This window comes from Belonocnema kinseyi, chromosome 8 (assembly GCF_010883055.1).
Source record: "Belonocnema kinseyi isolate 2016_QV_RU_SX_M_011 chromosome 8, B_treatae_v1, whole genome shotgun sequence".
NCBI lineage: Eukaryota > Metazoa > Arthropoda > Insecta > Hymenoptera > Cynipidae > Belonocnema > Belonocnema kinseyi.
Genome location: NC_046664.1, coordinates 76,049,790 through 76,066,880, shown reverse-complemented (window position 1 = coordinate 76,066,880; position 17,091 = coordinate 76,049,790). Strand labels below are relative to the sequence as shown.

The window sequence follows — 17,091 nt, the reverse complement described above, 5'->3', positions numbered from 1 at the left end:
TTATTTAAATTATATTTAATTTTAAATTTGTAAATAATTTTAGAATATGAAATATCAATATAATATTAGTATAGAAAATTATAAGCATGTATAACATAATATAATAAAATAATATAATTGTATAATAATATAATATAATAACTCATGAAAATATTATTATTATAACTAAAACGTGAACAAAAAAATTTTTTTTTATGACTCAATTATGTAAAATTTAGAATTGATATAGCTCCAATATTAAATAGTAAATAAATTTTGAATAGATAACGTTTAAATAAAATACGATATTATTTAATTCTAATCAAAAAATAATAAGATTTTCAAACATTAAATTTTTAACATGATTAAAACATTAATATAATAAATTTATTTAATTGTGATTTAGCTTATAATAACTTAACGTTTTAACTCCAATTCTGAATGATATTTTATATAATAATATCATGAAACTTGATGATTTCGCAATATATCTATTAATTTAATAATAATTTTTTTTAATAAACTTTTAAGATAAATTATATCTAATTAAGTTTATCAACATTAAATCATTAAAATAATTAAAACATTAATATAATAAATTTATATAATTGTAATTTAGCTCATAATAACTTTACGTATTGATAGAAAATTTAATTATAATTGATATAATATTATTGAACTTGATGATTTCGCAATATATCTATTAATTTAATAATCTTTTATATTATTTAAATGAATTAAATTTTAAGATAGACTTGAAATAATTATTACTTTAACATTAAATAAACCAATTAAAAATGTATTATGAAAAATAGCAGCTGTTGTTGCAAATGAAAATAAAGACACAAATTAAAATAATTCTTGGCGATCGATAAAAGTCGAAATCTAGTTTTAAATTCGATTAATTTTATAAATTCAAAACAGAGTCGCCATAAATTTATCAAACTTATTACCAACTTTTTTGTTGAAGCAATTTTTAACAATTTTTAACAATTTTTAACTTTTTAAAATAATATTATATTTAATAGTTCTAGAAAGCTTCGGGTGATTTTCAAATAATCACCTTGTCTCCACTTTTCACTTCGAGCGATGTAATCATTTACACAAGTTAACAAACACAATTTTTTGAAAAATGTGTTATTGTTTATAACTACCTTCTCTTGATAATGGCTAAAAATTTTCTTTTGTTTGTTAAATCTATAATTTTAATTTGGACTTTTTATTCATTAAATAAAATACTAAATAAAAAGAACCATTTTTTATACCCTTTTTTTCTTTTTTGTGAATATACTTTTCTGAAAGAAATCAAATATTTGAAATATTCTTCAATTTTCTATAAGGAGCATATTAAATGTAAATTTTTCTTTCAGTAGGCAGTCTTTTCGTTTAAATCAATATTAATATTTACTATTTTTTCGAACTTAAAAGTCAATTCTTTATAGTTATAAACAATTATAGTTTGTTTAAACAAATGGCTTTTAAATTCTGACGGACAATTTGGTTTATAAATATAATTGTGATTTAGAAGGGGACATAAGTGGAAATAAGTAAAATTATATTCAGAGGAACATTATTTATTGACTTAATAGAAATATTAATACAATGTTCGTCGAACGAAATAAATTTGTTTTGTCCTAATTATTTTGAAGCACAAATAGACATCACGATTGAAAATGAAGAGAGATTTATCCAGAATCTGCTTCTCTTCAAAGGCGCTAAAATAAAATTTTTTTATTATGTTTATAAATAATTAATAAATTTAAAAAACATTTTTAAAATTGAAAATATTGTAAAATTTCTAAACATATAATCTTCTTATATCAGTATCGTTTACCAAATTAAAGTACTTTAAAATATACAGTTGTGAGTACTTCTTTAGAAATATTAAATTTTTATTATTTATTTTTTTAATAATTCAATAATTTTTTGTAATATTATTATTTAAACTTTTGATATTTTGAAATAAAACGACAGAGAAGTGAACGCGCGCAAAGCGTGCATATACTGCTAGTTTATAAATAGTAAACAAATATAAGCGAAACTTTTTAAATAAGTCATAACAAACTCGCAATTTTTAATAAAATTTAACTTACTGGATGAGGGGGTCTGGGTCTAAATGGTGGTGGTGGTCTGGGAAGAGCTGGTTCGCGACGAAGACGCTGAAAAAAATTTAATTCATTTTTCTTAGAATTTAACACTATAATTAGCAGAAAAGTTTTTTTTTTATAAATAAAGTAGAAAAATATACTCAATTATAGTATATCAAGAAAAATATTGCGGAGAAAATTTTACTTACGGGATGAGGGGGACGTGGTCTAATTGGTGGTGGCGGACGTACAGGTTTTGAACCCGGTGCACGACGAACACGCTTAAATATAAAAATTAAAGTAAATTAACCATTAATTTTTTTAATTATTTGGTTTCTAAATGTTTAATTAAATTATTAAATTCAATAAACAATATTTTATTAATTAATTACAGACAGCATCAAGGAAGAATCCATTTTTCTTCTCAGATAGTTTGATTTCGATTTTATTGACTTCTTTTAATCTTAATAATTTAGTTATTTTGGCTTACCTCTTGGACAACCAGAGAATCCTCATGTACATTTTCGAGTTCTTCAGCTTCTCGGCGAAGACGCTAAATAAAATTATTTTTAATTCTTGATCAATTTAGTGATCATCAAAAATGTTTTTTTTTTGGAAATGAAGGAACTTGAAATGACAAATTCTAATAAAGTTATGAAAAATATTGTGGTGACAATTTTCCTCAAAACCGAATGTTTAAAAAAAATTGTTGATTTTTCTGGATGAATTTTCCACAAGAAAAATATCTTTTAATCAATCGACCAAAAAATGATTTTTAAAGGGTTGAATAATTGAAAAAAACATACATTTTCAAAGAAGAAGATTCATTTTCTATTCAAAAGACGAATTTACAACAAAATACATCAATTTTCAAGCAAAGTCTTGAATTTTCAAATAAAAATTATGAATTGTTTACAAAAAATAGAATAATAAAACTCTCAAATAAAATGTAATATATAATATAAAAGAATCTATTTGTGTACAAAGTTAGTTAGATTTTTAACCTAAGCTGTAAATTAAAAAAAAAATCATTTTTATCAAAGTAGGTCAAGTTTCAATCAAATATTGAAATGTTCAATAAAAAAATTAATTCCTAAAAAATAAATTAATTTTTGATCCATATTTTTTTTAATAACAAAGAAGAACTATCTTCTATGTAAAAAAGAAGAATTTTCAAAAAAAAGTTAAGTCTTCAAGGTAAGATACAAATTATTTTTAAAAGCAGAGGAATTTCGATGAAATAATTCAAGTTTCAATTCAAAAAATAATTTTTTCACAAAAACGATGGATTTTTTTCATGATACTTGAATCCTCCACCAGAAAGAAGATTACTCGACAAAGAGGATTGATTTTTTACCTAAAAAGAAAAACTTTCCACAAATCAGTTCAATTTTCAACTTATAAAGGGTAAATTTTTAACCAAGAATAAAATAATTAAAATTCAATATAAAAAAAGTTTTTGAACAAACAAAAATGAATTCTCAAGCCAGAAAATTAATTTTTTACAAAATTGTTTTTTTTTAAATAAGTAGTATAATTTTTGTCCAAATATAGTTGAATTGTTTCCCAAAATAATCGAATTTCAAACAAATAATATGAATTTTTATTAAAAAAGTTATGTTTAAATCAGATAGTTGAATTTTCAGTTATATAAATTATTTTTCAACAACCTAGTTGCATTTTTAACCAAAGAAAGTAATCCTTCGCAATAAAAATAAATTTGTAACAAACTGGTTCAACTTTTATTCAATTAGTTGAATATTTACCCCAAAAATTATTTTTATCAAAATAGTTGAATTTTAAGCCAAAAATGTAAATTTTCATGAAAAACAGTTAATTTTAAATCAACTAGTTACATTTTTAACCAAAAATGATAAATTTTTATATTACAAATGGCATAGTTTCATTTTCAGTTTAGGAAGTTGATTTTGAAATTTTTTTACATTATTAGTCATAGAAATTAATCTTTAATATTAAAAATTAATTTTTAACAGAGTATTTCAACTTTCATACAGTTATTATAATTTTTAACTAAAAATATGATTTTCAACAAAGTAGTTAGATTTTCTACCAAAATAATTGAATTTTATGCAAAAAATATTAAATCATTTCAAAAAGTTAATTTGAAACCAAATACTTGAATTTTTTACCAAAAAATATAAATTTTCAAGAAAAAATGTAATAGTTTAATTTTCAGTTCAGAACATTAAATTTCAACAAACTAGTTAAATTTTCAGTCAAAGAAACTACTGTTTGAAAATAAAAATGAATTTTTAAAAAAGTAGTTATCTTTCATTCAAGTAGTTGATTTTTTTACCAAAAAATGTGATTTTTAACGAATAGTTGGATTATCTACTAAAATAGTTGAATTGTTAACCAAAATAATGTTTTTTGATCGAAAAAGTTAATTTTAAATTATTGCTTAAGTAATGCAAATTAAGGTTAATTAACAATTGATTTTTACATGTTATTTATTCTTTTAATTTTTAATTATGTCATGTTGATAAATTTAATTTAATAACGAATGTTAAATGATCATAAATTTTAATGACAATTATATTTTTTTCTTCAACAGTTTTTTTTATAAATGAAGAAAACAAAAACAGGGAATTATAATAAAATCAAGAAAAATATTGTGGTGAAAATTTTACTTACGGGATGAGGGGGACGTGGTCTAATTGGTGGTGGTGGACGTACAGGTTTTGAACCCGGTGCACGACGAACACGCTTAAACAAAAAAATTGAATTTAATTAACAATTAATTGTAATAAATTATTTGATTTTAAAATGTTTAATTAAATCATTAAATTTTCTAAACAATATTTTAATAATTAATTACAGACAGCATCAAGGATCACTCCTTTTTTCTTCTCAGATAGTACTTTGATTTAGATTTTAATTACTTTTTTTGAAGTTAATAATTTAATAATTTAGGCTCACCTCTTGGGCAACCAGAGAATCCTCATCCCCATTTCCGAGTTCTTCAGCTTCTCGACGAAGACGCTGAAAAAATAAATTTTAATTCTTGTTCAATTTAGCAATCATTAAAAATGTGTGTTTTTTTAATGAAGCAACTTGAAATAGCAAATTCTAATGAAGTCATGAAAAATATTGTCCTGTGAATTTTACTCAAAGTCGAATGTTCGAACAAAAAAGAATTTTTAACTATTTAGTTGAATTTTCATTTAAAAAAGATGAATTTTCCGCAAAAGAGATTAATCTTCTATGACAAAATTTGAATTCTTAACAAAATAAATGAAGTTTTAACATTACTGTTGAATTTCGAAACCAAAAAGACAAATTGTCCACAAAACAGTTGATTTTTCAACCCAATAATATGATTTTTGAAGACAAAATTTAATTTTCTAACAAAATAGTTAAATTTGAAACCGAAAATGGAATAGTTTAATTTTTAGTTCAAAAAATTGATTTCAAACAAACTTCTTAAATTTTTAAACCAAATATATGATTTTTAAGAAAATAGATAAATTGTTTACCCAAATAGTTAAATTTTAAACAAAAAATATGAATTTTCATCCAAAAAGTTAACGTTGATCCAAATAGGTGAATTTTTAACAAAACTAGTTACATTTTTAACTAAAAATAAAACATTTTAATTTTCAGTTAAAGATATTAATTTTCAACAAACTAGTTAAATGCTTACTCAAAAAATTGTTCTTTTACAATAAAAATGGATGTTTAACAAAGTAGTTCAACTTTAATTCAAGTAGTTGGTTTTTTACCAAAAAAATGTGATATTTAACAAAGTGGTTCCATTGTCGACCCAAATAGTTGAATTTTTAAATAAAAATATGATTTTTCATTAAAAAAGTTAATTTTAAAATCATGCTTAAACAATACTAATTAAAGCTTATTAACAATCGATTTTTGTCAAGTTATTCAATTTTTTAATTCTCAATTTGTAGTTGATAATTTTTAAATTTTAAATTTAATGAGTAGTTTAAAAATAAATAAGTAATGTAATTAATCGCAAATGAGTAATTAAAATAATAATGTATAAATAAAGGAACAACAAACAGCGAATTATCATAAGATCCAGAAAAATATTCTAGACGAAATTTTACTTACGGGATGAGGGGGACGTGGTCTAATTGGTGGTGGTGGACGTACAGGTTTTGAACCCGGTGCACGACGAACACGCTTAAACAATACAAATTGCAGTTAGTTAAAATTTTTTTTAAGTTATTGGACTTTTATCAAATATTTTTAAATCTGTTCGAAAATTTTAAAAGTCTCAAAGATTTTGAAAACTATCTTGTTGTTTTCTTAATAATTTTTTAAACCCTTTGAAATAAAAAAAAACTTTATATAAAGTTTTCTATACTAATTTTCGACACGATTTTAAGTCCCCTTCTTTTTCTTTTCTCTTATTTTTTTTATTTGAATGAAAACATTTAGAAGTCTGTTATCCAAATATAATAGCTGAAGCCTTTTCTTGTCATCTCCCCTTTTTCTAAATGAGTTCATTATTTTATTTAGCAGTAATTCGATTAAAATTTGTTAAAATTTGTTAATTTAAGTAATAATTTTTTATTTTACCTGATCTGAATCTGCGTTTGCAGATAAAAATGCACATGCAACTAGTGCCAGGGCCAATACAACGCCAATTTTCGCCATTTTGGTGCAGTTCTGAAAAAAATAATATTTATTACAGTGAAACACTTCAATAGCCCTCCCTTCTATAGCCATTCCGAGAATTGAAGCCGCGCCGTAGGTAGGTATAACAGGAACTGCGCGGGGGCCGCGGGGCCTGCGGTTGTAACTCAAGCGAGCAGGCAAGCGTGAAAAAAGAAAAGCGGAGCGGGCTACAATGAGATAATTCACACTCAAGGTCACCCCCAAAATCGGCGGTATAAAAGAGTTTCACTGTATTATATAATTCAAATTGTCTTAGTTTGGCTCACTGGAAAAATTTTTCTGAAATAAAAACCTCTGAAATGAGGGGAGTGAAAATGCTAAAATTAATTGTATCATTTGCACTAAGGAAAAAATGTGTGGGCTCACATCCGAAAAAGCGAAAAAAAAATTGAATTGTTAATGTCTTCTTTTCTCTTTTTTAGTATAAAATTCAAAATTTTGAGTATTTAACCAAATTTTCTCATTGATTAAAATAAGTATGGCTAATTTTTTATACTTGTATATTTGCCAGTTAACAATAATAAACTTGTAATTTTTCAGCTTGAACTAAAAGCACATGTTATCTTTTGGCTTTTTAAAAAAAAAATGTTTCATGATTTAAGAGTTTCAAGATTTTTTCGCTGTTAAAAACGTCCTAAACGATAAGAATCTTTGTTTTACATCAAAGCAAATTAGCGCAATTTTTTATTGATTCAAGCCGAAGAAATTTAATGCTTGACATGATCCAATTTAACAAAAAATTGGGCATTTAACTGAATACATGGAATGAAGGTTTTTGCACATTTTCAAAAGATTGAAAATAAGGCGAATTTTTTTACTATTTTTTTATTATTTTAACTAGCAAAAGTCATATTTTTTTTCAATAATAGGAAAATCTTTTTGAATTTTTAAGATAAAAAAAGAACAGAATTCATTCAAAACTTTTTCTTTCGAATTTAAATGTTTATTTACTTAATTTTCATGTTTTTCTTTTAATTTTTTACTTTGAAAATTCTAGATTTTAAAATTCTATTTTCAGTTTGCTTCAATTTTCAACTGTTGAGAATTAAAAATTCAATTCCGTTTTCAATATTCTTTATTTTTCAACAGTTTAAGTTTTTTTGAATTTCTAGCAGTTGGAAATTTAAAAAAATTGAAGCAACTTTAGCTACTAGAAATTAAAGAAAAACAGAAATTAAATTTTCAACATTTGTATGTTTAATTTCCAGCATCAGAGAATTAAATTTTCGTTTTTTTTTCAATTTTTCTGAACTTTCAGTAATTGACAATTTTAGATAATTGAAAATGGAAAAACGTTAACTGCTGAAAATTGAATAAAATCTGATTTTGAACGGTCCAATGTTCAATTTTCTTGACATTTTAATAGTTAAAAATTTAACAAAAAACGAATTTTGTATGAAGAAGTGTCAATTTTTTAAAAATTAATTAATTAATATCTGATAAATTACTTCTTTCATCATAATTCTATTAAATTATATAGGATTTCTGACATTTGCAAGGTAACCCAGTGGGCACAAAATTTGGCGACGTTTTTACGACATCGTTACGACGTCTTTACGAAAATTTTACGACATCCTATGTCCATGACGTTATAATATCTTTACGATATGGTAAAGACATCTTCAGATCATACGACATATTTACGATATCGTAAAGACGCCTAACGACATGGACATAGGACGTCGTAAAGTTGTCGTAAAGATGTCGTAACGATGTCGTAAAGACGTCAAATATCGTACCCACTGGGAATTCAATTGAAAAAATATTTTAAGGGTGGTAGTAATATCAATAAAAAAGTTTGAAAGCAACTTATAACTACGTTAAAGTTTTAACTATCTTTTAACCAAAATATTACAAACATTACAAAAAATATATTGTATAAAATTCTTGATTATCTAGTTCTGTACTGACGCTCTGAATTTTTTAATTCATTCCACATTATTATATATTGATTATATATTTTATTATTTAATATTAAAATCGTAATTTAAATTATTATTTATTTATATATTTTTTTCAACGTACCTACAATTCCACTTTATGTTAAAGTTATTTAGATGATTCTGTTGCCAGGTGACACTTGACTATGATCTTCCTGAAAGAAGTGTGATGCATTTATAGTCAGAACATCTTTTCAGTATATGCAGATGTAGTTCCCACTGGAAAGAGGGGAATTACCGCACACAATCTAAATTAATATTATGCGCAACGAAGCTCGAATTATTGAGAAGACTTTCCTTATTGTTTTTTTTGTTGTCAAAGATAAGATATATATTAATTTCTGAGAAATTTGCGTCTATCAATTTAGCTTCTATTAGCCAATATGTTTTCGAATTATCAGTTTATATAATTAGCAAGTTGATACTGTGCACTAGGGTGGCTCAAAAACAATTTTTTTGGAGGACAGCGATCCACAGTGGTCCGGAATAGGAATTTATTGTTCATAATCGCCCACAGGTCGTATTTCTTAACCGATTAAAAAGTTTTTTTTTTTTTAGAAATGCTTAGCAATTAATTTTTAAGAGAATTGTGGTTTGCTTTTTTAAAATTTTTTTCACAGAGCAACAATATATAAATAAATATAGTGACAAAATTGACCATTTTAGCTTTGTGAATTTTTATCTTAAGAAAAAATACTGATATTATTATAAACAATTTTTATAAACAAATTCTTATTAGTGTTTTTTTATCATAGAAAAAATCGTTTATTTCATGTTAGTTGCTAAACTTTTTCATAAGAGTCATAATTTGTAACAAAAAAATTTGCATGAGTTAACAACTATTGTTTTTATAAACATTTCTATAAACAAATTCTTTATAAACGAGGTTTTCTCATAGCTGAATTGATTTTTCTGAACAAAAATGATTCACAATTATTTCTAAAGCCATTTATATATTTTAAGCTTCATCAAACATAAACAATATAGATTGCTTATAACAATTTAGTGAAACAAGTCTTCCAATCGGCCGTTTCCTCGTAAAAAAAATGTTTTTTTCTTCAATAATTATTAGAGTGACATTTATTGCGGTGACTAACCAACGAAATTAAATAAAGAATAATTTATATGAATGTTATAAACAATTTTTTTAACAAAACTATGATTTATTTTTTTTTACATGCAAAAAGGACGGTTTTCCACTCAATTTATCCGACAATAAACTAACAGTGATTCTAAAATTTGATATGGGACATTAAATAATAATTTGCGTAATTGTTAATAACAATTTCAAAACAATGCGTGACAATCTGCGGTTGGTCGTAGAAAGCTACAAAAATTGTTCTTAACAATTACGCAAATTATTATTTAATGTCCCACATCCAATTTTGGAATCACCGTTAGTTTATTGTCGGATTATTTCAGAGGAAAACCGTCCTCTTTGCATGTAAAAAAAATAAATCATAGTTTTGTTAAAAAAATTGTTTATAACAATCATATAAATTATTCTTGATTTAATTTCGTTGGTTAGTCACCACAAAAAATGTCACTCTAATAATTATTGAAGAAAAAAACATTTTTTTCTACGAGGCCGATTAGGAGACTTGTTTAGCTAAATTGTTATAAACAATCTATATTGTTTATGTTTGATAAAGCCTAAAGTATATAAATGGCTTTAAAGACAACTGTGAATCACTTTTGTTCAGAAAAATCAATTCAGCTATGAGAAAACCTCGTTTATAAAAAATTTGTTTATAGAAATTGTTTCTAATATTTAAGTTAAATATTACTAAAATTAATTATGTTCTATGAATGCATGTGCAACAATTCCGGCTGATTGTGAGTTTCTATCTGTATTTTTTCTTGAGATAAAAATTCACGAAGCTAAAATGGTCAATTTTGTCATTATATTTGTTTATATATTGTTGCTCTGTGAAAAAAATTTTAAAAAAGCAAACCGCGATTCTCTTAAAAATTAATTGCTGAGCATTTCTAAAAAAAACTTTTAAATCGGTTAAGAAATACGACTTGTGGGCGATTATGAACAGTAAATTCCTTTTCCAGATCACTGTGCGATCCCCCAATTTCATTCCAAATCCGAAAAAAGAAATTCCTTATTTTTTTTTAATTTTAACAGGTGCCGGTTTTGACTTGAAGTTTTCCATGTAAAATGCATGGGGAAAAATCACTTTTTTGAGTTTTTAGAATAATTTTTTAGGGTTTGAAAAAATGTGACAAGGAAATATGGGGGCCTGTTAAAAATTATCCAGCGAAGAATTTCATGTGTCAGACACATGGGTTTGACACCCCTAACACACCCCCACGATATCCTTTCACTGACAACTGAAAATAAATAACTGAGAATCAAGTTAAAGTTGGCGATTACTTTTTACAAAAGTTTTCTATGGTTTTTGATTTGGTTGGATTTGGTTGGTTGGCTTTTCATTTTTCTTTCCTTCTTTTTATTTTTGTCTAAATTAGAGATGAATAATTTTCTTTTCTTTTTTAAGGGGAAAAGAGAAGAGGAAAATGTTCCTTTTTCAGATTGCAATGGGAACATCTTTTGGTGGTTGTTCAAATTTTGTCATTAGATTCTTGATTTTATTTTCAGGGATTCTTCACATCAACTTGATTATTGAACGTTAAAAAGGGGTTTTGAGTTAGATTTTTGTCTGGTTTAAATATCCTCAATTTTAACATTAGTTTATTCATTTTTAATTATTTAAACAAAAGGATTTTGTTAAAATAATTTCGTTTCGATTGAAAAAAATAAAAATTATTACTGTGGGTCTAGTGGAATATTTATGAGTAATAATTAATTACTGATTGATAATTAATTTAATAATAATTATTTATCAGTAATATTTAAGTAATAACTTTATTAAAAATAGATAAAATTAATCGCACAATGTTGTTAAATATTCCACTGAAGAAATAATAATAATTTTTATAAAAAATTGTTGAAACAAATTGCATTTGTTTCAACAATTGAAAATTAATGAAATAATGTTAATAAATATTCAAATAGACTAATAGTGATAATTTTCAGGGGAAAAAAGCAATTCTGGGAAAAAATTACTTAAACAAATTCCATTTGTTTAAATAATTAAAAATTAGTTAACCAATGAAAATAAATATTTCACTAGATCAATACTAATAATTTTTAGGGGCAATAACGAGTTTTCGAGAGTAAATTATTTAAGAAAATTCGATTTATTTAAATAACTAAGAATAAGTTAAAAAATGGAAATAAATATTTCATTGGACCAACATTAATGATCTTTAGGGGAAATAACGAATTTTCGAGAAAGAAAACATTATTTAAATAAATTCCATTTGTTTAAATAATAAGAAATTAATGAACCAATGTTCATAAATATTCCACTAGACTAATGGTTATAATTTTTAGGGGGAATAACGAATTTTCGAAGAAAAAAAAAATTATTGAAACAAATTATATTTGTTTAAATAATTAAAAATTAGTTAACCAATGTTCATAAATGTTCCACTAGACGAATATTAATAATTTTAAGTAAAAAAAGACAAGAATACAGTGTTCAAAGGGTCGATTTCATTAATATATTTCATACTTTCCTGTCAAATTTTTTTAAACCCTACAAAATTATTCTAAAATTTCAAAAAAGGGATTTTCCCGATGCATTTCACATGGGAATCTTCATGTCATCAACAGAAGTCTTTAACTTCTGTAAAAAAATTTCTTTTTTCGGATTTGGAATTAAAGGGGGGGGGGCGGTGCTCTCTAGCATGCAAAAAAAATGTTGCCATGCATTTTTGGATCACCCTAGTGTACATACATTTTTTAAGAACTTTGACAAGTTCAATGATAAAGAGTTGATAAGAAAGCTAAACAGGCTGGGAATTCCATTTTGTCTTATCACTGCAGTTTAGTCATGTTTAATAGGCAGACAGCATGAGTGCAATCAGGTCCGGCCCTAGAGAATCGGGCGCCCCGTCCGACAAGAAAAATAGCACCCCCACCACTCTATTAAAGGAAATAAAAGGTTGCAAATTCACTTATTTTTACTAAATATACAAGAATACATTTTTTAAATAATTGTCACTAAACATTTTTATGAGTAAATTGTTTATAATTATATTAAGTGAATGCACCTTTGTGATAATTTTTCAAAATACAGTTTTATCTCTTATTTACATACATATTTCCAGAATATAAACATGTTTTAGATACGGAATTCGATGCCATCATTTATTAGGATGATTTGATTTCTCGCACTTTCAGCATAAAGAATAATTTACTTTTTGCGCCTGAATTTTCACAAAACCTGTAATAAAACTTCTTGGATGAGACTGTGAATCTCAGTTAGGGGCCATCTATACCCAGTGGGCACACAATTTGGGGACGTCTTTACGACATCGTTACGACGTCTTTACGACACTTTTACGACATCCTATTTCCGTGACGTTATAATATCTTTACGATATTGTAAAGATATCTTCAGATCATACGACATATTTAAGATATCGTAAAGACGCCTTGACGACATGGACATAGGACGTCGTAAAGTTGTCGTAAAGATTTCGTAACGTTTTGCGCCATTGCGTAACACTGTGCTGAACCCCCCCCCCCCTCCATGAAGTGTTACGTAATTTATGGATGGCCCCTTAAAGAAGATTTATATTCTTTTTCGTGGTTCAAAATCTTGTTTCTGGAACCATTAATTGTGGAATTCGTGATCGGTTAGGATTCATTCTTCTTTTTTTTAATAATTTTTAACTACATTGTTATTTTTTTGAGTGACATCTCCAACTGGGGAACTTCATCTTAATTGTTCTAATTTATAAAAAAACATATAGTCACAACATTATTTTTTATCGCAAAGTGTATTGGTGGAGGAGGGGTAGACACAGGTGACCCATTCGAACGGCGGAGGTAGTAAAAATAACAAGGGCAGCGGAGGGTTAAATAGCACGAAGTGAAAAACATAATTTGTTTATATTTGTTTTTCGGGAATTTAAAAAAGTTGTGATATCATATCAGGATAACCCGTGATTCTTCTCAAAATGTTTGAATATCACTTTTACTCACTACAGAGAGGGCTGGAATATTTTTAAATTTGAAAAATTTAAACATTTTATTTAATGGCGGCAAGAACTGTCGTCCTGTTTTGTACGTAACCTTTCTGGCAATAAATTACAACATGAAATCACACTTTTCGAAAAATTATTTTTTCGATCAAGTTAACATTATTTCAAATATCTATTTGTGTTTTTCGATCTCAAAAACAGAAAAGTAGAGTAAAACTAAAATTAAAATAAATTCTTAAATTCTAGTTCGAACATTTTTTAAATGTTGCCATATGAAAAAACACATACTTAACAAGCCTTAAAAAGACCTTCCTATATTTTCGTGATCTTGAACAAAAATACGCATTTTAAAAATTTGTATGAGCTGGGAAACTGGGTAAGGATTATTTTACTATTTATTAGAAGCAGTATTAGAAGTGATATTTTTTTAACTGGTCAGAAAGTGTACACTGGCTAAAGGTGATATCCAGAGAATTTGAAAAGCCACAGATGATCCTGAGAGGAGACTACAACTTTTCCAAGCATCTGAAAAACAGATTTCAATACACGCATGTCATTTTTTATTACTCTAATGTATATAAAATACGTTTTAAAGCAAAAAAAAAAAATAATAATAATTAGTTAACGGATCCTGATAAGAATTTTTTTAACACATTTGCCCTTTTCTCTATTTCTCCATCAGAAAGAAGTTTTCCCAGTGAGCACAAAATTTGGCGACGTTTTTACGACATCGTTACGACATCTTTACGACAACTTTAGGACATCCTATGTCCATGTCATTTCGGTGTCTTTGCGATATCGTAAAGACATCGTCGGATCATACGACTTATTTACGATATTGTAAAGACACCTTGTCGACATGGACATGGGATGTCGTAAAGTTGTCGTAAAGATGTCGTAACGATGTCGTAAAGACGTCACCAAACTTTGTGCTCACTGGGTTCTTTTTCGAAATAGTGCACCGGATAGTTTTTTTGGACTTTGACAACATTTTGTCTCGTTCTCAAATACTTTTTATGTACACAAGTTATTTCATAATTAGTTAAAGTGTTGTGGGTAAGTGATGACGAATGACTGATTAATTTAGGGGGTGTGAAAGTGATGAGCAAAGAACATAGTTTTCTTAAAGTTTTCAAATTGACAAAAATTAGGTAAAATTTATTGCACATAGAAATTCGAAAAGAGAGGGATAGGGGCGTAGATATCTTGTCCTTCTCAAAGGTACATGATATTTAAGACAAATATAAGTTTCTGTCTTAGTGGGCCAAATGTACATGATATTAGGTAATAATCACAAAAATAATTAAAAAGTTAAGAATAACAATTCTTGTGAATAGTGTTTGCAACCAGATATTTTATAAACAAATACAAATTTTTGGGCAGTTACACGTAGAAAAAATTCGGTTTCTAAATTATAATACGAATAAATAATAGCACTGCGTGCTAATATTCACTCTGTGAAAATTCCTAGGATATTTTATAATTAATATTTAACTATTATAAGTTGTTCATAAAAATATTTATCATTACATTTTTATTCTCGTCTGTGACTGAGACATTCAACTTAATTATTTCCCGGTTTGCAAACATTTTTTGCGAATGAAATGAAACAATTCAAACTTATAAAGCTGAAAAATTCCATTTGAAACAGGAAAATGTATAATAAAGTAGAGCCTATTCTCAAAACATAAACTAATTTGTAATTTTTCTAGGAATTTTAGTTAAATTTATTTCTTTTTTTCAGCCTTTCAAAATGCTTAAAAAGTTTCATAATCTTCAAAAACGTAAATTTCGTTTAACATTTTATGGAATCTTTTTAAATTTTTTTCATTTTTTAAATTCATTTGAAACTTATAAACAACTTTTCATATCATATATTTAAAATATACTCTTGAAAATAATTTAAATAAAAATAAAGAATCATTTTTTATTTTAAAATTTTAAAATAAATATAAGTAAATTTCAAAATAAAAAATTATAAGTTTCATAAATTGTACAGATCGAAGGTTATCAAAAATTCACGCTATAATTTTAAATGCTCTAAATTAAAGAATGAATCAAACAATTTGGAATTTTTTAAAATGATATTATTTAAAACAATTTTCAGTGAAAAGCACTAAAACTTTAAAGACTACAATTTTTTTATTTCAATTTTTGAATTATTTTTCAAAATCTTTCAAAACTTCGGAATATCGTTTGAAATGATTCGAATTTTTCCTACAATTTTTAATAAAACCTGAAAATTTTTTTAAAATGCCTGACAATCTTCTAGCTCATTTTTTTACAATTTTGGAAATCTGTTTATATCATTTAAAAAATTCCTTTAAGACTAATGTCGGAAGTTATATAAAATAGTCCAATTTTTTGCTGGGAAATATGGAATTTCAATAAAAATGTCGATTTTCAATTCAAGAAAACAGTTTGATTTTTAACAAAATAGTTTAATATAAATATTTATGTGAAGTTTCCATCAAGAAGAATGATCATCTACCAAGAAACAAGACTTTTTATTACACTGATGGTTTTTTAAAATTAATTTTTGAAAAATGGGTTAAAAATTTTTTAAATTTTCAAAATAGAGTCTGGAAGATTTAATGACAAGAAGTATAATTTTGCAGGATTTTCGAAATTTTCTGGAAAAAATAATAACAGAAGATAATAGTAACGAAAGATAATAACATTTTTTTTTCTTTATTGACTGAAGAATATTTCTTGGTGAAAAATTCAATTTTTTTGGAAATTACTTTTTTTTTGTTTGGAAATTAGTCTGTTTTGTTTGCGGTAAAAGCTAATAAGAAGAAAACTGAAATGTCAAACTGAAATATCAAACATATTATCTTTGAAAGGAAGATCATTATTTTCAAAATTTGCCGAATTCATCTTTAAAATTTTGTTCGACAGTTAAGCAAAGTAAAATGGTGCAAAAATACATTGAAGCTACTGAAAAAGATTTAAGTAAAATAAACAGAAAACTTTTCATAAAATTTCACATAAACCTAAACATTTATTCTCTATTTTTCAACTTTTTAAGTCAAGTAACATATCGCTGGAATTGGTGTGATTCCCAGATTTTAAATATTATATTTATAAATTATTAAGTGCTAAATTTAAAAAATGTGATATTCTCCATTTTAGTCCTCATCAGGTATTCAAGACTTCTACTGAGCAGGTTCAGACGCAGCAGTTCAGCTCAAGGTATCTGCACAAGAAAATCCGTATGCAGTATGCCGGAAACGGCTCACGCATGAACCGTCCGTGCACGCACAAAGAGCGCAACCAATCGCGTGCGATCTGTCTCACCGCTGTAGCGCGAGCTGGTTACGTATCCGTTCAGCTATCCGACCGTCGCTCGAGAAGCAGAA

The 17,091-nt window shown here is 25.9% G+C and overlaps 1 protein-coding gene across 1 annotated transcript; it reads right to left on the bottom strand.

The window, feature by feature from the left end:
• Positions 1 to 1,625: 1,625 nt before the first annotated feature.
• Positions 1,626 to 8,839, bottom strand: LOC117179095 (apidaecins type 73-like). Its single transcript, XM_033370746.1, has 9 exons — positions 8,751 to 8,839; positions 6,627 to 6,716; positions 6,156 to 6,227; positions 5,007 to 5,069; positions 4,722 to 4,793; positions 2,557 to 2,619; positions 2,276 to 2,347; positions 2,073 to 2,138; positions 1,626 to 1,694 (listed from the first exon to the last, which is right to left on the bottom strand). The coding sequence occupies exons 2-9, from the start codon at positions 6,702 to 6,704 to the stop codon at positions 1,686 to 1,688; spliced, it is 495 nt and encodes a 164-aa protein (XP_033226637.1). The 5' UTR covers positions 6,705 to 6,716; positions 8,751 to 8,839; the 3' UTR covers positions 1,626 to 1,685.
• Between the last annotated feature and the right edge of the window lie 8,252 nt (positions 8,840 to 17,091).